Source organism: Bubalus bubalis, chromosome 1, assembly GCF_019923935.1.
Source record: "Bubalus bubalis isolate 160015118507 breed Murrah chromosome 1, NDDB_SH_1, whole genome shotgun sequence".
In the NCBI taxonomy this organism is placed as follows: Eukaryota; Metazoa; Chordata; class Mammalia; order Artiodactyla; family Bovidae; genus Bubalus; species Bubalus bubalis.
In genome coordinates this window covers 161897112-161917812 of record NC_059157.1, presented here as the reverse complement: position 1 = coordinate 161917812, position 20701 = coordinate 161897112, and the positions used below count along the sequence as shown (strand labels likewise).

The 20701-nt window shown below is 40.6% G+C and overlaps 2 protein-coding genes across 21 annotated transcripts in view; one reads left to right on the top strand and one right to left on the bottom strand.

The window, feature by feature from the left end:
- The window catches only part of MED12L (mediator complex subunit 12L), a 363479-nt gene that overhangs the window by 125809 nt on the left and 216969 nt on the right, over positions 1-20701 (top strand). The gene's annotated exons all lie outside the window — the stretch shown is intronic.
- Positions 9831-20701, bottom strand: part of P2RY14 (purinergic receptor P2Y14) — a 67167-nt gene continuing 56296 nt past the window's right edge. For 5 of the 13 annotated variants that reach the window (XM_044945977.2, XM_044945981.2, XM_006070225.4 and 2 more), the window contains 2 exons: positions 20445-20550; positions 9831-13138 (listed from right to left, as the gene is read on the bottom strand). In XM_044945977.2, coding sequence (XP_044801912.1) covers positions 12100-13113 — 1014 coding nt within the window. In that variant the 5' untranslated portion in view covers positions 13114-13138; positions 20445-20550 and the 3' untranslated portion in view covers positions 9831-12099. Of the gene's footprint in view, positions 13196-20444; positions 20551-20701 lie in introns of all 13 variants that reach the window. The other 8 variants (XM_044945989.2, XM_025289848.3, XM_025289866.3 and 5 more) reach the window with 3 other exon arrangements.

Here is a 20701-nt window from a genome sequence, read left to right as displayed (position 1 = left end):
TAAAACTTTTTTTAGCTGTGCCGGGTCTTTGTTGCTGTGTGCAGGCTTTCTGTAGCTGCGGTGAACGGGGAATATCTTCTAGTTGCCATTCATGGGCTTCTTATTGGGGTGGTTTCTGTTGTGGAGCACGAGCTCTAGGGTGTGCCAGCTTCAGTGGTTGAGCATGCGGGCTCAGTAGTTGTGGCACACTGGATTTATTAATTATCTTGTGGCATGTGAAAACTTCCTAGACCAAGGATAGAACCCGTGTCCCCAGCACTGGCAGGCGGCTTCTTAATCACTGGACTACCAGTGGTGATGTCTGATATATACATTCTAAAATTTTTCTGAGTATGCTCACATAATCTCACATCGTCTCACAGAGGATGAAATGGTTTGGATGGCATCACTGACTCAATGGACATCAGTTTGAGCAAACTCAAGGAGATAGCGAAGGACAGAGAAGCTTGGCATGCTGCAGTTCATGGGGTTGCAAAGAGTCGGACACAGCTTAGTGACTGAACAATAGCATGCCCACATAAAAATGTTACTATGTTGTGCACACTGTTTTATAGTTGGTAATTTTTTTTATTCAAAAATGTATTGGACCTGTTTTTCTAAGTTACGAGAGTAAACCTGCAATGTACTTTTGTCAACTTGGCCACAACAGCATAATGAATTGAGACAGGTACTTAGTAGTTAATAACTTGTATGAAAAGGGACTCTCTGATGTACATGTAAATTAGATAAATGTTTCTTCGTCCTTTGAGGGAGTAAGTTGTGTGGGCCAAAGGTGATTTGTCAGGGCAAATCATTACCTGATCATTTGGGGTGGGGTCTGATCTGGTTTTTCTGTTGCTTCATTGACCTGGTGGGTACTTTGGCTTTGTCTCTTTTTCTCCTAGTAATTCTTAGTTTTCTAAATAATAGTCAGAAGAAGCTTTGCTAGGATCTAAAATGCATTCCTTTGGTATTCACTCTTCAAAAGAAAAATCTCTAAAAGACTAAATGAGAACTGTCAAGCTGGAGGGAATGTAAGGTGGATCTAGGGAACTTTTGAAAACAACAGTCTTCTATAAGGACACTTGTGATGATACTGTCCATTGGTTTCAGATACACTGGTGGTCTTTCAAATTCAGATAGTTATTATCATTTTGCAAAAGAATAATTTTTACATATATTCACTTAGAAATTAGTGGGAAAAAGTGCCAGTCTTTCTCCAACTTTGTGTTTGATTTGGGTTAGGAACCAGTGTTAACTTTCATCATAATACGAAATGCTCTTTCTTTTAAGACACTAATATGTGCATCATTACTGGCTAGGACTCACTGAAAAATACACTTGTATTTTATAGTAGTCAAGTTAAGTGAGCAGTTATGATCAGGGTTTACACTCACTGGGGGATGGCGAAGGTGAGATGGAAAGAATTTGATGAGATACAGGTGGCTGCCAGCTGAGTGGTGCCAACTGGTTTTAAAATATCTTTTTTTTAGTTAGACATAGTCATATGTGTATTTCCCTCTTCACTTTGGGGTATGCTGCTCTGCTACTGCTGCTAAGTCGCTTCAGTTGTGTCCGGCTCTGTGTGACCCCATAGATGGCAGCCCACCAGGCTCCCCGTCCCTGGGATTCTCCAGGCAAGAACACTGGAGTGGGTTGCCATTTCCTTCTCCAATGCATAAAAGTGAAAGTGAAGTCAAGTTGCTCAGTCGTGTCCGACTCTTGGTGACCCCATGTACTGCAGCCCACCAGGCCCCCCGTCCCTGGGATTCTCCAGGCAAGAACACTGGAGTGGGGTGCCATTGCCTTCTCAGATAGAATTAAAAAATATATTGAACTGTTCTTAGTTTGTGTGTGTGTGCTCATGTGTGTGGCTGGGTTGCCAAGTATAAAAGAGCTGAAGTCCATTAGTTCTCCATGTTCTATTTCCTTTTGGGAATAATGAGAAACCAGTCTTGTAATCTGGAAAAGGGCATGGCAACCCACTCCAGTATTCTTGCCTGGAGAATCCCATGGACAGAGGAGCCTGGGGGGCTACAGTCCATGGGGTTACAAAGAGTTGGACACAACTGAAGTGACTAACACAACACACAGTCTTTTAATAGTGAAGCTGAGCATGTTCTTCCTCATTCCTGACAGTGAGCTTGAGGCACCCTGGAGTTTTGTGGAAGTTTCTTCACAGGGTAAGAAGCATTCTTTTTTGGCCTGCTGTCCACTGTTGTTTTTGTCTTTAACACTAGTTCCATTTGAATTTCCATAAATCACTTCTTTCTGTTTCATTAAGGGCAAGTGCTTGTCAGTGGGTATTTTCTTAGCGTTCTAGGAAATTGCGCATCATCACTAACCCAGAATTTCAGAAACCCAAGTGGGAAGAAGTGAGGGGAAGTTGTTTTTCCCCTACCTCGGTTGTGGCAATACTTTTTATTTAAGAAATGATGAAGCATTTACTTTAATGAGTATTTTGTATGTTTAAAAATTGAAAGTAAATTGCCCCATGAATTGACAAAAAAGATCTTTTTGTAGTCTGTCCTTTATCCACACAAATGATAGTTTTGATGTTGTTGAATGCAAATACCAAACAACCGTATTTCAATAGAAGCATCATTTTTAATTTGTAACATTCTTATAATTTGCTTTTCACACATAGCATGATAGCCTTTGGAATTAATAAGGAAGGGGAAAAAAAAGAAAGATTGTTGGGGTAGGTAGCCACTGCCACAGCCAGGAACACACGTTTGATAATTTATTTTCTTTGAAGAAATCTGTAAAATAGAGGAGCTTCTTCTCTTTACAGATAGGGAAACTAGAACATGAGGGAAATTGAGGCCTTGCTCAAAGCTGCACAGTTAGACTCCAGTGTTGCCCAGCACTTAGTTATTCTAGTTCAAATGAAAGTGTTGGATGGAAAATGTGGTTACCAGGCTGCCAGGGCAGTCATATCCCCCTCCTCCCACCTGCAAACACACACACGTTTAGTGTTTACAACGGTTTGAACTTTAGTGCCAGGTCAAAGAAAGAGGCTACCAGGTCAGTCATATCCCCTCCTCCCACCTGCAAACACACACACGTTTAGTGTTTACAACGGTTTGAACTTCAGTGCTACTGGGCAGTGGAACAGGCACCTTTGTGCCACACTTTCCTCACGGAGTTTGCAACTTGAGATGTTGACAGCTCAAAATAGTTTGCATCCTGAAATTGTTAAATGATCTTCAGGCAGGAGACTGTTCTTTTGGTTAACAAATGCCTATATCTGGAGCATTTCTCCAGCAGCTTCTGTCGCTCCAAGTCACCCTTCTCTCTGGAGTCATTGTGCTTTAGGTGTGCATTTTGACTCTGTTTTTTAAAGGTGGATAATCCCCTTTCCCACCTGAATTAGTCCAAAGACATTCTTTCCTAACTCTTAGATTGGTAGCTTTAGATCTGACAGTGACAGATGGGATTAGACAGAGTAGTTTTAAAGTGAGATGTAGATGCAGAGCTGCTAACAGGTTACAGTTTCTTTCTGCATTGTTTATATTCTGCTTCAGTTTTCCCTTTCTAATGAAGCGAAGGGTAAAAATTGGGGGATATTTTGAAGACAGAGGTGTTTTGGACCTTCTTAAAATGTGAATTTGATTGTAGGGGTGGCTGAGTCTATTGTGTCATTCCCCTGTCTGGTACTTTTGATTTTCTTCCTTTTTATTGGCGGCACAGTGCTAGCTGATCAATATACGATTCATCTCATCTTTCAGTTGGGAGGTCCATGGTTATAAAATAATTAATAGCTGGGGAAGTCCCTTAAAAAGAACTTTTAAAGGTTATCTTGTGTCTTTTTAGTCACTGAAATTATTTTTTTTTCTTTTTTTTCTCCCCCCTGCTTGAGTATGATATGATCCATTTCTTGTGCAGTTTGAGTAACAAGTTTTTGAAGTGCAGGATACCAAGATAATCACGATGGTGTGATCACTCACCTAGAGCCAGACATCTTGGAATGTGAAGTCAAGTGGGCCTTAGGAAGCATCACTACGAACAAAGCTAGTGGAGGTGATGGAATTCCAGTGGAGCTATTTCAAATCCTGAAAGATGATGCTGTGAAAGTGCTGCACTCAATATGCCAGCAAATTTGGGAAACTCAGCAGTGGCCACAGGACTGGAAAAGGTCAGTTTTCATTCCAATCCCAAAGAAAGGCAATGCCAAAGAATGCTCAAACTACTGCACAATTACACTCATCTGACACGCTAGTAAAGTAATGCTCAAAATTCTTCAAGCCAGGCTTCAGCAGTACATGAACCGTGGATTTCCAGATGTTCAAGCTGGTTTTAGAAAAGGCAGAGGAAACAGAGATCAACTTGCCAACATCCGCTGGATCATGGAAAAAGCAAGAGAGTTCCAGAAAAACATCTATTTCTGCTTTATTGACTATGCCAAAGCCTTTGTGTGAATCACAATAAACTGTGGAAAATTCTGAAAGAGATGGGAATACCAGACCACCTGACCTGCCTCTTGAGAAACCTGTATGCAGGTCAGGAAGCAACAGTTAGAACTGGACATGGAACAACAGACTGGTTCCAAATAGGAAAAGGAGTATGTCAAGTCTGTATATTGTCACCCTGCTTATTTAACTTCTATGCAGAGTACATCATGAGAAATGCTGGGCTGAAAGAAGCAGAAGCTGGAATCAAGATTGCCAGGAGAAATATCAATAACCTCAGGTATGCAGATGACACCACCCTTATGGCAGAAAGTGAAGAGGAACTAAAAAGCCTCTTGATGAAAGTGAAAGAGGAGAGTGAAGAAGTTGGCTTAAAGCTCAACATTCAGAAAATGAAGATCATGGCATCTGGTTCCATCACTTCATGGGAAATAGATGGGGAAACAGTGGAAACAGTGGCTGACGTTATTTTTTTGGGCTCCAAAATCATTGCAAATGGTGATTACAACCATGAAATTAAAAGACGCTTACTCCTTGGAAGGAAAGTTATGACCAACCTAGATAGAATATTCAAAAGCAGAGATATTACTTTGCCAACAAAGGTCCGTCTAGTCAAAGCTATTGTTTTTCCAGTAGTCATGTATGGATATGAGAGTTGGACTGTGAAGAAAGCTGAGTGCCGAAGAATTGATGGTTTTGAAGTGTGGTGTTGGAGAAGACTCTTGAGAGTCCCATGGACTATAAGGAGATCCAACCAGTCCATTCTAAAGGAGATCAGTCCTGGGTGTTCTTTGAAAGGAATGATGCTAAAGCTGAAACTCCAGTACTTTGGCCACCTCGTTTGAAGAGCTGACTCATTGGAAAAGACTCAGATGCTGGAAGGGATTGGGGTCAGGAGGAGAAGGGGACGACAGAGGATAAGATGGTTGGATGGCATCACCAACTTGATGGACATGGGTTTGGGTGAACTCTGGGAGTTGGTGATGGACAGGGAGACCTGGTGTACTGCAATTCATGGGGTTGCAAAGAGTCGGACACGACTGAGCGACTGAACTGAACTGATACACTTTATGAACACTGTTGTTAATTTCCTGGAGAAGGTTTTTAGAGCAATTCTCCCTTGCCCTTGCTATGTGAATCTTTGTTTTTTGGTCAAGTGGTTAAGAAAAATTCTAATAACTATTTCTTGACTACAGGCTGCCTCCTTAGCTTCCATTCTCCAGAAAGTGTTTGTTGCTTTTAGAATGTCACAGGATAGAAGGCATGGTAAGGACAAGACAGAATTGGGGGGTTACAGGTAGACTGTGGGCTGTCAGAGCCTGTGGGGATCCAGGAAGTGGTCTTTTGACCAAAGGAGGTGAAGAGCTGCTTCTGAGAAGTGAGGGAGCAGAGTTAGGCTCGGGGAAAGATGCACGCAACTGGGTTTTGGTGTGGGGAGGGTGTTTGGGGCTCTCAGTCTGAGTGCATAGTGTGTGTGTGTGCAGGGTCTGTGTGAGGAAAAGGCTGAGACCAAGTCTTGGAGCCATCTGGTGCATCTTGGATGCTTTAGTTAGTAAGCGGTGGAGAGCTCAGGAAAGTTGTGTGAGGAGAGGTCAGTTCAGTAGTAGCAGGTGATTCTGCAGGTGTGGGAGTACGTTGGGTTGGATTGAGAGGAAAAGTGGAAGACAAGATCCAGTTTGGGGGTCTCACAGTCTTTTTAGGTGAGAGGCAATGAGGATCTGGAATTGGCCCAGAAGAGATGGGCAGTTGGGAACAACTCTAGAGGTGAAATCGCGGAGGAATGGGCCTGGCGGGAAGCAGACTATGGTCTTAGTTCTGGGATGGGAAGTCTGAGGAGAGAAGCTGGTTTAGCAGGTAGAAATACAAGTTTGGTTTATTGACTTACTGTGTTTTTAGTGTTACCTCATTATCTGATATAGCATAATTTGCTTTTTATTTTATCCCTTTTCATTTTGCTACCACAAAAGAAGAGCAGGTAACTTCCTTTTATTAGTTAAAACTAACACCATGGAAGGTGACTGGTGAAATAGTACAAACTCAGGCCTGGTTCCATCAGCTGCAGCCCTTGCACCTGCCTTTTAATGGAACCCATACCCACAACTGTGGACATTCAAGTTTGCTGCTGCCTCTGCTAAGTTGCTTCAGTCGTGTCCGACTCCGTGACACCCCGTAGATGGCAGCCCACCAGGCTCCCCCTTCCCTGGGATTCTCCAGGCAAGAACACTGGAGTGGGTTGCCATTTCCTTCTCCAATGCATGAAAGTCAAAAGTGAAAGTGAAGTCGCTTAGTCGTGCCCGACTCTTAGGGACCCCATGGACTGCAGCCCACCAGGCTCCTCCGTCCATGGGATTTTCCAGGCAAGAGTACTGGAGTGGGTTGCCATTGCCTTCTCCGACATTCAAGTCTGTCAGCCAGCAAATCTCTTATATGGCACAAGCCATATAAGACTAGTTTATATGGCATAGCCATATATGACTTAGTTTTTTAGTGGGGTCACATACAAATGATAAAACCTTTCCACGTTAGCGTCATGTAAAAGATTAATCTAGAGACTCTGGAAAACACCCTTAAACTAAGCTTTGTTTCCACTTAAGTTGATAGGAAATTTCTGCCATTATTTCTCTGTTCTGTCCTTTGTCCTGTTGCTACTACCCATGTGTTTTAAATATGGAGAAAAAATAAACTTTATTAGTACAGAAAATATCCATGATATCAAGAGATATCATATAAATTATAAAAATACAGATTATAAACATAACAGATCATCTGCCCAGAATGACATGGGATTTCCTTTGGGTAACAGCGCTGAGGGTTTGTGTGTTGGGGTAGGAAAGATCTGATACTCTGTGGTTTTCAACAGTAAAAGCTGCTACTTCCTTTTGGTCACCTCTTCTCTGCACGATTTCAATGACATATGGATCACCACTCTATGGCAGGACATCCTCCTGATAGCTTATGGTAAACTGTGTCAGATTTGTGATCTCTGAAGAAGATTTAACTTTGGGACCAGGGACGAGGCTTGATCAGTCAAGAGCTTTTGTGTAGCAGAGTTTTATTAGAGTATAAAATGGGACAGAGAAAGGTTCTGACATAGACATCAGAAGGGGGACGGAGAGTGCCCGCCCTTGCTAATTTTAGCAAGCTGTTTTATGTCGGTTAGAAAGCTATCAATCAATTAAGAGAAACACTTCAAGGCTGACTAAGTGTCACCTGGCCCCACTCCCACAATATGCATTTTTGAGATAGGATGGCACAGGTGTGTCATCCCCAGCCATAAAACAATTGGTATGAATAGTGGTTTGTTGAGCTGTTATCAGCCAAAAGTTAATTTTAGGTGGAACCAGTTTGAAGAAAGGTAGATTCCAAAGCAAATACATAGTTTCATTAACATGACTTAAGAAAAATGTTTCCGTAAGAAAAAAGCATTGGTTAGCTCAGGTTTTGAGAAAAATTAAGTTCAGGTGGAACCAGGTATCATCATGGCAACACAGAATTTTTAGAGAAAAAAATCCGACACTTGTAGTTTGTTTCCTCCTGCCGCTTAAGGGAGAGAGAAAAAAATGTCTGACTCTTGCAGCCTATTTCCTCTATTTGAAGACCCCTGGCCTTCCTGCCTGTTAACCTCTCACTCCTGAAAGAAGCAGTTTAATAAAACGTAGCTTGTGTTTGCCATAAGCCAGTTTTCAAAATGCTTTATTTCATAGCACTGCTTGTACGAAGGGAGAAGGCGATGGCACCCCACTCCAGAATCTTGCCTGGAAAATCCCATGGACAGAGGAGCCTGGTGGGCTGCAGTCCATGGGGTCACTGAGGGTCAGACACGACTGAGTGACTTCACTTTCACTTTTGACTTTGATGCATTGGAGAAGGAAATGGCAACTCACTCCAGTGTTCTTGCCTGGAGAATCCCAGGGACAGGGGAGCCTGGTGGGCTGCCGTCTATGGGGTCGCACAGAGTCAGACACGACTGAAGCAACTTAGCACCAGCAGCGGCTTGTATGAAGTGATTAAATGTTGTATTTTTTTAGCTGCAGCAAATACATATTACAAGTCTTGTTTATAACTAGAACATATTACACAAAGTAATTTAAAAACTAGTACTGATCTCAGAAGTTTCTGGTGGATTAATCTACTTTTGCTGTTGCTCTATTGTTCTGTTTTTTTTTTTAATTGTAGCCATGGACCTTTAAGTTTCCTTCTTAAAAAATGTTCATTGCTTTTATTTACCTAACTTTTCAATATTTGAATAAACTCCTTATGATCTGACTTCTAACTCTGATAAATTTCTTACAGAAATTCCTCTCGTTAAAGTCTTAAATGATCTTCAAAAGTTAAATCCAAAGATTTGTTTGTAATCTTGATCTGTATTTTTTCCTTCAGTTTTTAAATTGAAGGGTGCTTGTCTTACAGTGTTATTGGTTTAAGGTGTACAACATAGTGATTACTGTTATACATTACAAGAGGACCACCTTGAGATGTCTGGTTTCCATCTGTCACCAATGAAAGTGAAGTTGCACAGTCATGTCCAGTTCTTTGCAACCCCATGGACTGTAGCCTTCCAGGCTCCTCTGTCCATGGAATTTCCCAGGCAAGAGTACTGGAGTAGGTTGCCATTTCCTTCTCCAAGTGATCTTCCTGACCCAGGGATGGAACCTAGGTCTCCTGCATTGCAGCCAATACTTTACCAGCTGAGCCACAAGGGAAGCCCATATTATTGATTAATTTCTCTGTTGTACATTACATTCACATCTCATGATTTATTTACCGTATAACTGGGAGTTTATTGCTTCTTTGATCCCTCACTTGTTTCACTAATTCCTCCCCTCGGACTACCACCAGTTTGTTCTTGGTATATATGTCTGTCTGTGTGTGTATCTCACATCTTCTTTATGCATTCATCTATTGATGGGCCCTTAGGTTGCTTCCATGTCTTGACTATTGCAGATAATGCTGAAGTGAACATAGGGATGCACGTATCTTTTAGAATAAGTGGGTTTTTTTTTTTTTTTTTTTTTTTTTAGGGAAAAATACTGAGAAGTATAATTGTTGATAGTTCTATTTTTAATTTTTTTGAGGCACTTCCATACTGTTTTCTATAGTGGCATTACCCATTTATGTTACCACTGATAGTGCGTGAAGGTTCCTGGCCTTTTTGCTTTGTTGTTTATTTCCTTTGCTGTACAAAAGTTTTTTAGTTTGATGCAATTTGTTTGCTTTTGTTTCCCTTGCCTGAAACATATCCAGAAAAATTGCTACAACCATTGCAAAAGAGTGTACTGCCTGTGTTTTCTTCTAGAAGTTTTATGCCTTCAAATCTTAGATTTCAGTGTTTTATTCATTTGAGTTTATTTTTGTATATGGTGTTAGAAAATAGTCCAGTTTCTTTCTTCTGCACATAGCTGCCCAGTTTTCTCAACACCATTGATTGAAGGGGCTGTCTTTTCTCCATTGTATATTCTTGCCTCCTTTTTGTAGATTAATTGATTGTGTACGTATGAGTTCATTTTTGGGCCTTTTATCCAGTCCATTGATCTATATGTCTTTGTTTGTGCCAGTACCATCCTGTTTTGGTTACTATAGCTTTGTAGTATAGTTTGAAATCAGGGAGTGTGATACCTCCAACTTTGGTCTCCTTTCTCAAGCTTATCTTGGCTTTTCAGAGGCCTTTGTATTTTCATATAAACTTTAGAATTATTTGTTCTAGTTCTGTAAACAATGCCATTGATATTTTAATAGGGATTGCATTGAACCTGTAGATTGCCTTAGGTAGTATGATCATGTTAGCAGTGTTAATTCTTCCAGTTTGTGAGTACCATATATCTTTGCATTGGTTTGTGTTTCTTCAGTGTCTTACACTTTTACAAGTATAGATCTTTTACTTTACAAGTTCTGATATGCAGTAGCTGTTATTCAGCTCTTGCTTCACCTATCCTTATTTGCATTGCATATTGTTTCCTGAAAAATATTGCCTTTCATATTTCCAATTTGCTTAGCCACACTGGTTACAGAGGCATTTCTTGGTGGTTCCTATCTTCTTGTATACTTTCAGTTTCTCCTCTGGTGCGGCAGTAGGGGCATGTTAAACATCAGTATGTAATAATTTGCCCTGAACAATGGAAATTGAATAAAAACAAGCTACTTTCTTTTGCAAATATATTTAGCCAGACAAATGCTATAGCAAGCTTAGTTTTGCTGGGCATGCCTATGATAGAATTGTGATTTGATCTTTTTGGAAGAGAGTGTTTGACCCAGAGTTGGGAGCAGAGAGTGGAAGGTGGATACAGAGTGTGAAGACCTTTCCAGATCTTCCTCAGTTTAAAATGTGCCCTTTCACTTTTGTCTAAAATTTGATGAGGTCCTAGAACATAGAAATACTTATTTTGAAAAGTCAGTGGCAAATAGGATTTCAAAAGTACTCTATATAACTCTTACCTGGGTATTCCTATGCCTTCTTTCTGTGTCTTTTATTAGCATGTGTGATCAAGTGTACTAAGGAAACCACCCATGTCTTGACTGAGGAAATCTGGTACTGTTTTTTAATAATATCTTGTCTACTAAGAGAAAAATGGACACTATGAAAAATATTTTTTATTAGTTCATATATGATAGGGCTTGAAAAAAAATATATAAACATGACATATGAAAATGTTTGAGAAGAACATTTGAAAGTTGGGCTAAATATCTTCAGTCAAGTTAATAGCAAGGAAAGAATTTAGTTTTGATAACTCACAAAGCCAGCAGCCATATCCTATATCTGCACACATGAAATTTGTTTTTCATAAAATGTGATATGTTAATTTTCATTTCGTGTGTAATTTATCACTCATAAATTTTAGATTTTCTTTTTTATGAAGTCCAGTTGCTTTCTACAAAAACTGTTTCTTTCTACTCTTAGAGAATAATGTATGTTACCAGCCTGGGGGGTATTTGTGTGCATATGCCTTTTCCCCCGTCAGCCTGTATATATATTTTTTGCATACCATTGAGCAGAGGAAGTTGCTTGCAACCCATGCCACTACCTAGATTGTCTCTGTAGAGTTCACTTAAACATATTCTAAGACCAGAACCCCATGCTCATTAAGTGGCTTAGCTAATCTTCATATAAAGAATTTAAAAGTTACCTTATCCTCAAAATGCTATCAGAGAAAAATTACACTTTTTGCTGCAGTGTACAGAATTTATATCTGCTTTCCTTTGAAATGTGATGAAATAAATCAGTTGGGGATTTCTTAAGTAATTTTCTCAGTGTCTGCTTACCCAGGTTCTTCAAATCAGAGAAAACTTGACTTTTTCAGTACAAACTGCCCTATAAGTCCATATCAACTCTGCCTGCTTTTACGTTGGTCTTTAATGACCTTGTTGAAAAAAATTGTATAAATTGATTCTTGTTTTTAGAAGACACACCTGTGAATTGTCTTTATTGCTTCCTATGTATTTGCTGTTTAAAGTTCTGTATGAACTGACCAGACTACTGATTATACTTTTAAACCTTCTATTTTGATGGGATAAGATTAAATAATGTATTATTTTTTTCTTTGATGTTACAAAATATGCATGGAAACTTACCTGTTACCTTTATTATTCCACTAAATTGAATAGTAATGCCTAGAGATGATACTATTGTGGACATGTGTATTCATTTTGTTTTGTTACAGAATTTAAGATTACAGTATGCATGCATGAACTTTATTTGAAAGGAGGTGGGAATTCACAAAGTATCTGTGCTTTCTTGTATTATATTTTCCCTTTTGATTTTGGAAGTTTCTGAGTCATGCTGAGTTTTTAATCGGATATGAAATTTCTTACACAAGACCTCTCTAAATGGCTGGCATAGAAAGAAATAAATAATGGGGTCCAGGCATACGTTTGCAGCTGACAGTAGCAGAGAGAATTCTTTCACATAGAATAGGATTTGTTTTGACTGGCAGCTGTAATGAGCTTCTGTTTGGCTCTGTGTGTAGGGGATTCTGGCAATGTGGTAAGGTACAAAGCAGATAAAAAAGACGAACATAATGCTGAATATATTACGGCTAGATTTCTTCTTGACTGATACGGAATTCTTTCTGGACTTGAGGTGGGACTTAAAGATCTTCTTTGTGATAGCAGTGTAGAAGATGATTAAGGAAAGAAACACAATCCAGAAGATGCCCACAAAGATGTAGCTGGAGGCTTTGTGCCACTTGAGGCCCAGGTCACTCTTAAGGTCCATACATTTCACGCGTGTGGCCTCTGTGACGCTCCGATTGGTCAGGATCATGTTGGGAAGGGCGATGAGCAGTGTGAGGCTCCACACCAGCACTGACAGGAGTTTGCTGTAGCTTATGGACTGGATGAAAGAAGTCAACAGAGGCTTCACAATCTTATAATATCTGTCAAAGCCAATGAGTCCGAAGAACACGATGCTGACGTACATATTGATGTAGAAGAGCACGGCCGAGACCCTGCACACAAAGACTTTTACCTGCCAGAGGCCCAGGCCCAAGTCCCCCAGGATCTTGAAAGGAAAAGTCAGGCTCATCAGGAAGTCGGCAATGACAATATTCTTGAGATAGACGATGAAACTCTTGGAGCTGGGCACGTAGAAGAACACCCACCCTGACATGCCATTGAGCAGGATGCCGGCCACAAAGACCACGAAGTACAGCACGGGGATGATCTGCTTGGTGATGAGGGTGCTGGAGGGGCAGGACCCCTCCGCAGGTGGGGTGGTGGTGGCATTCATGGTCTGGTAACTTCGAAGGCGTGGCCTGCAAGGTGACGTGAAAGAGTCACTCAGAGGGCACTCACGACCTCTGAGTCGTTTGCTGAGAAATAAAAGCAGAGGGCAATAGATATAACCAAGTAAGTAAGTAAGTGTTAGTCGCTCAGTCTGCCCAACTCTTTGCGACCCCATGGACTGTGGCCCACCAGGCTCCTCTGTCCATGAGATTTTCCAGGCAAAGATAGGATATAATAAACCTCAGCAAGATATAACCAAGCCCAGCAAATTCTGGAGGCTAAGTTTGTGCTGCATTCATTAGGTACCTGTCCCTTCCTCCCTTTCACCTTCTCTTCCTTCCTTTAGAAAAGGGAAGAATCGAGTAGACAGGTAACAGGAAAGGAACATTAGGGAAGCAGCAGGACAGCCTGAGAACTGAGGTGATCATGGAGACCAGCATTTCCCTGAAATGATGGGCTTCCTGTAAAACTCCCGAGTTCTGGGAGTACTCATTTAAATGTAGCCTGTGAGGTAATAAAGCTATAAAAACAGCGTCTGTTTCATAGTAGGTTTAAGAGCTGTTGTTACAGACCCTACTTTTGAGAAAGCCCACCCTGTGTATATTTTAGACGTAGGACCATGTCTTACAAGCATAGACGGCCACATGTAACTGTATTTTTGGTATAGGATTATGGGTACCTTTCAAAATTGAGATATTCTGTGTCTTTTCCCATTTAGAAGCTGATTTGCAATACTTTTATAAATTATTAAACACAAAAATGATAGAAGTACCTTAAACATTCTGAGAAATGGTCCCCAAAGTACATTCTAGTCTGTATTGTCCAATATGGTAGACACTAGCCATGCGTGGCTATAGAGGACTTGAAATGGGGCCATTCCAGATTGAAATATGATGTAAAATGCACAATGAATTTTGCAGACTTAATATGAAAAAATTATGTGAAATATCTCAGTACTTTTAATATTTATTACGTTGAGATAATATTTTAGAAATACACCTTTCAATAAAATATATTATTAATCTTAATTTTACTTATTTTAAAGAATAAGGCTACTAGAAAATTTAAAATTACATATATGGCTCTTATCATACTTTCATTGAGCAGCACTGTCCTGGGTGTTACCCAGAACCTTCTTTTGTTAGGGAATCTTGTGTAGTCTTCACAGATGTTGGACATAATGATTTATGGCACAAGGAAGATGAGGAGTGAGGAGTTTTTTTTAAAGATTATTTGATGTATCAAAGAAAATGTCTGCTGCCCATCTTATCTGTAATGGCAACATCCTGTTTAGCCCTTCATTCTTGCCCTCAGGATAAAGTTCTTTAACTCTTAAACCTTGAGCTACCAGAAGTCCCCTTCTTGGTCTGATCCCGACTAATTCTACCTCCAGCAACAAGTTCCTGCTGTTCTGAATCCTCCTACCTTGTAGGCTCCATGATTTCTCTCACCTTGAATCTTTGCACAAACTTTCATTTGTGTGGAAGACTCTTCCACTACCTTCCTGATTGGCTAACTTCTCATCATCCTTTCCTAAAGAAAGCTGTGACTTTCTTGAGGACACTTTGCCACTGTGAGCCTTTGTTGGGGTGGACTGAGTGTGAGGCCCCTTGTGTGTGAGCTCATAGTTCTGTGCCTTTCTTCTATCACAGCACTCATCTCTGTAGGTGTTTGCTTTTTGTTTCCTCTACTACTATAAGCTTTTTCAGGGTAAAAGGGATCATGTCTTTTTCTTTTTTTTTTTTAACCATTGTATTCCTAGAATTACGTTTAGGACATTAGATATTTAAAATATTTGTGAAATAAATGAATATACAGTCTGGGAATACAAGACATGAATCCCTCTTAAGAAATTTACATCTAGTCAGGGATCACGGGAAAGAAAGATTGTAGAGGACACTGGGTTCCTTGAGGATACAGAATGTATCTTGTTCATCTTTATTTTTTTGGTGCCACGTATGGTGCTTGCAAAGTGAGTGAAGGGTTAGGTCAGTAAATTTAAGCAAGTGTGAGAAGATGAAATTTGGAAATGTGGAATATGAAATGCAGTCACATTGCAAATAAAAATCATACTTGCAAGCTTTGTGTGCTCTTCTCACAAAACAATATCTTGCTTCTGTGTACTCTTCCTATGAGCATATGACAAAACTGGAAATATTTCTAGCCATTTGATTTTGCCAGTCCTTGGACTTCCTTTGGAGGGAAATCTAATGCCCTATTCACTTGGATCTGATCATAATGGATTTGTAGTTGACCTGCTTCTTTGTAGTCGTCTGTGGCCTGTTTTATATTTAGATGGTGAGTGAAGGGTCTATGTCTCCTATTGTAAACTGCTTACTGTAGCAGAGTCTGTATCTAGGAAATAATTGGTATTGTCCACTGAAACTAAGATGCAATTTAGTCTAAGAGCAGTTTGACAGAGCTTAAGAGACTGCCCCCAGGGGTCGCAGTGCTGGGGACACTGCCCCTCAGTCAGTGTGCTGCGGGGGTCATGTTGTGTATTCACTAATTGTTGGATTCATTGCAGTTTAAAATATAAAATTTTTTAAAAAGCAGATCTCGTGCTTAATTGGTCAGTCATGTCCAACTCCTTGTGACCCCATGGACTGCAGCCTGCCAAGCTCCTCTGTCCATGGGAATTCTCCAGGCAAAAATACTGGAGTGGGTAGCCTGTCCCTTCTCCAGGGGATCTTCCCTACCCAGGAATCAAACTAGGGTTCCTACATTCCAAGCAGATTCTTTACCAGCTGAGCTACCAGGGAAGCCCTAGTACATTGTAGAGAGAAATGTTAAATATTTAATATGTATTTACATGCTGAAGAATTTCCAGAAATTATTTAATGAGTGCCAACTTTTTCTTTATAGAATAATTATAGAAGCCAATATATAGAGGAAAACAATAGAATAGGAAAGACTAGAGATCTCTTGAAGATAATTAGAGATACCAAGGGAACATTTCATGCAAAGATGGGCTCAATAAAGGACAGAAATGGTATGGACCTAACAGAAACAGAAGGTATTAAGAAGAGGTGGCAAGAATACAGAGAAGAACTATTCAAAAAAGATCTTCACGACCCAGATAATCACAGTGGTGTGATCACTCATCTAGAGCCAGACATCCTGGAATGTGAAGTCAAGCGGGCCTTAGAAAGTATCACTATGAACAAAGCTAGTGGAGGCGATGGAATTCCAGTTGAGCTATTTCAACTCCTAAAAGATGATGCTGTGAAAGTGCTACACTCAATGTGCCAGCAAATTTGGAAAATTCAGCAGTGGCCACAGGACTGGCAAAGGTCAGTTTTCATTCCAATCCCAAAGAAAGGCAATGCCAAAGAATGCTCAAACTACCACACAATTGCACTCATCTCACACGCTAGTAAAGTAATGCTCAAAATTCTCCAAGCCAGGCTTCAGCAATATGTGAACCGTGAACTTCCTGATGTTCAAGCTGGTTTTAGAAAAGGCAGAGGAACCAGAGATCAACTTGCTAACATCCGCTGGATCATGGAAAAAGCAAGAGAGTTCCAGAAAAACATCTATTTCTGCTTTATTGACTATGCCAAAGCCTTTGACTGTGTGGATCACAATAAACTGTGGAAAATTCTTCAAAAGATGGGGATACCAGACCACCTGACCTGTTTCTTGGGAAACCTGTATGCAGGTCAGGAAGCAACAGTTAGAATTGGGCATGGAACAACAGACTGGTTCCAAATAGAAAAAGGAGTATGTCAAGTCTGTATATTGTCACCCTGCTTATTTAACTTCTATACAGAGTACATCATGAGAAATGCTGGGCTGAATGAAGCACAAGCTGGGATCAAGATTGCTGGGAGAAATTACCAATAACCTCAGATATGCAGATGACACCACTCTTATGGCAGAACGTGAAGAAGAACTAAAGAGCCTCTTGATGAAAGTGAAAGAGGAGAGTGAAAAAGTTAGCTTAAAGCTCAACATTCAGAAAACTAAGATCATGGCATCTGGTCCCATCACTTCATGGCAAATAGATGGGGAAACAGTGGCTGACTTTTTTTTTTGCGCTCCAAAATCACTGCAGATGGTGATTGCAGCCATGAAATTAAAAGATGCTTGCTCCTTGGAAGGAAAGTTATGACCAACCTAGACAACATGTTAAAAAGCAGAGACATTACTTTGCCAACAAAGGTCTGTCTAGTCAAGGCTATGGTTTTTCCAGTAGTCATGTATGGATGTGAGAGTTGGACTATAAAGAAAGCTGAGCGCGGAAGAATTGATGCTTTTGAACTGTGGTGTTGGAGAAGACTCTTGAGAGTCCCATGGACTGCAAGGAGATCCAACCAGTCCATTCTAAAGGAGATCAGTCCTGGGTGTTCATTGGAAGGACTGATGTTGAAGCTGAAACTCCAATGTTTTTGCCACCTGATATGAAGAACTGACTCATTTGAAAAGACCCCATTGTTGGGAAAAATTGAAGGCAGGAGGAGAAGGGGACGACAGAGGATGAGATGATTAGATGGCATCACCGACTCAAATGTACATGAGTTTGCGTAAGTTCCGGAGTTGGTGATGGACAGGGGGGCCTGGTGTGCTGCGGTTATGGGGTCACAAAGAGTTGGACACGACTGAGTGACTGAACTGAACTGATACAGAGTAATAGTGAAAAATTTCTCAGAAATGATTTAGTAAGAGCCACCGTTTCTTTTCTTTCCTTCTAGGAATGTGTATAAAGACATTTTCCACAGAGTCTTGTGACTTATGTCCATTTGAAATACAATATGTCTGTGTGTACCCTAATGCCAGGTCTTCCTTGGTGGCTTAGCAGTAAAGAATCTGCCTGCCAATGCAGGAGATGTGGGTTTGATCGCTGGATTGGAAGATTCCTATGGAGAAGGAAATGGCAACCCACTCCTGTATTCTTGCCTGGAGAATCCCATGGACAGAGGAGCCTGGTGGGCTGCAGTCCATGGGGTTGCAAAGGGTTGGACACTACTGAGCGACTAAACAACAACCACCACCTTGATCTCAAGGGTAGAGAGCTACGTTCTCTGTTTCCTCAGTGTCAAAAATTGAGCATATATGCCTTGCAGTGCATTTCACGTCCCTCTCCCTTCCTCATTTGAGGTTGGTGGAAGGGGCTAGCTGACCCAGGCAAACTTATAGAGCAGGAGTGCCTTCTGAAATGAATACTCAATTGCTGCTTGGATCTTTTTCTCCAAATCACATCTTCTTGCTATTTTGACCTGTTTTGAAGTAATGGCAGATCAGAATCTTTCCATATTAGATGTGTTGACTGGGGGAAGAGTGTATTACTGCTGCCTGGGCTGCTGTCTGGATACAGCAGAGGCGAATTTAGGGACAGTTTACATGGGTCATGAGCTATAGCTAAATCCGAGACAGTGTTAGCAGTAATTTTCATGTTTTTGAGTCTGTGTTTCTTGAACAGTAGTGTTGATGGCAGGGCGTTGTGACCGCCTGGTACATAATTTGCCATACTTGGTCTTGGTGTCTCAGGGTGTGGCAGCCTTCTCTGCAGTGATGGATCAAGAGATGTGTGGAAAAAGAACTATCTTAAGGTATCTGCAGCAGGTGAGGCCAGTTAGACACAGAGATCAAAAGGCAGGAATACATGTGAGATGAAAAATAGGACACGATGATAATAGAGACAGGTGTTACTTTGACCTTGTAACTTCTGTCCTGTCTCCTCTCCTTAAGTATAGAGATGATTTAGTATCCTGATAAAGAGACCTACTCAAACTTCAAACCCTGTCACAGATGGAGGAGATACTCATATGGATGTTGATTTTATACTATACCATAAAAAATAAATAACCAAATAGAAAGAAAGAAGGTCTCGGTGTGGCCCAACAACACTCCCTTCCCTGCCGCAGGCTCTCAGCTGATTTACTGTTTCTAAGCAGCTTGTCCCAGCCCATTAAAGATGCTGCTGTTGCTGCTAAGTCGCTTCAGTCGTGCACGACTCTGTGCGACCCCATAGACGGCAGCCCACCAGGCTCCGCCATCCCTGGGATTCTCCAGGCAAGAACACTGGAGTGGGTTGCCATTTCCTTCTCCACATTAAAGATGAGAGACAGGCAAAGGGGGAGAAGGAAAAAGAACAAGCACCTCTGGATGATGATCTACTGAAATAAGGGGCATTCTGGAGAGCCAGTTTGTGGAAGTGTAGCCAGTCCTGCCCATGGAAGTTACTTCTGAGATTATCTCTGAATTTCTATAGTGAAAGTGGTCATTATGTTCACCTTAAGGCTTCAGGGGACATAAAGCTTCCTGAATTCTTGAGACTTCATTTAAGAAGGATTTTAAGATAAGCCATAATGGAAAGGAATATATATAAAAAGAATGTGTGTATACACACACACACACACACACACACACACACACGCACATCCATTTATATTTGCTGTACAGCAGTAATTAACCAGAACATTTAAATCAGCTTTGTTGTTGTTTAGTTGCTAAGTCGTGTCCAACTCTTTGCGACCCCACAAGCTAATAGCCCACCACCCTCCTTTGTCAATGGGATTTCCCAGGCAAGAATCCTGGAGTAGGTTGCCATTTCTTTCTGCAGAGGGTTTTCCTGACCCAGGGATCAGACCTGCATCTCTTGCATCAAAGAATCCACAGGTGGATTCTTTATCGCTGAGCCACCAGAGAAGCCTGTAAATTAACTAGACTTCAATTTAAAAAAATATAAGGCATTAGCTTTTGTTAGGTGGAAATCTTCCTCATTCCACAAATCCAGGTAAAGGAGAATAAAATGATGTGAAACATTTTGGTCTATATAAACCGTCACTTTGGATCTTTGGTCATATAATGGTAAAATGGAATTTATGGGACCAAAAGACAGCTGTTAATGTATAGTAGGAGCCTATGAATTTCTTTCATCTTTTTTTGTACAACTAGAACATCCATGGCAAAGTTTAATTTTTTTCTTTCTTCTTTTTTGGCAAAGTTTACTTTTAATCTAGATAGTGAGTACACTTGTTTCTAGTGAAATGTTAGGTCTCTGGATTGTGCCACAGTCATATTTTTGGGTTGTGGAGTATTTCATGTAACCTCAGGGCTCTCTCTTTGGGCAGAATTTAGTTGATCCAGGGCCAAACAAGGCGATGCTCACTCCAGAAACACATTCACCATAATAAAAGTGTGTTGAGTTCATTACTCACCTTCTGTGTAATTACATGCAATGAACCAATTTTCTCTTAAAACGGACCACCTTCCAGTGTTTTAATTGTGTGCTATAATTCTACTTTTTCTGAAGAAGAGAAATTATTCCATCATAATATTTTGATGAAATTAACAAAGCTCTTGACAGTGCCCAAGTATTTCTTCAATTACCTTTTTAAAAATTTTGTCCAATATGAGGTTTCCTTTCAATGAAGTAATTTAGCCCAGTGAGCGCTTGTCATCTTGAAGTGGCCAGGGTGTTTCTTCACGAATGATCCTGTATTGTAGTAGAAAAATGAAGATGTAATTATGTGAAATACATGCCAGAAGGTTTTATTGAAGATGTATATGTGGTAGCAGGGTACTTAGTCTTTAAATACGGCTTGTATAACTTGAAATATTTCAACATATGCTTTTGTTGTTTTACC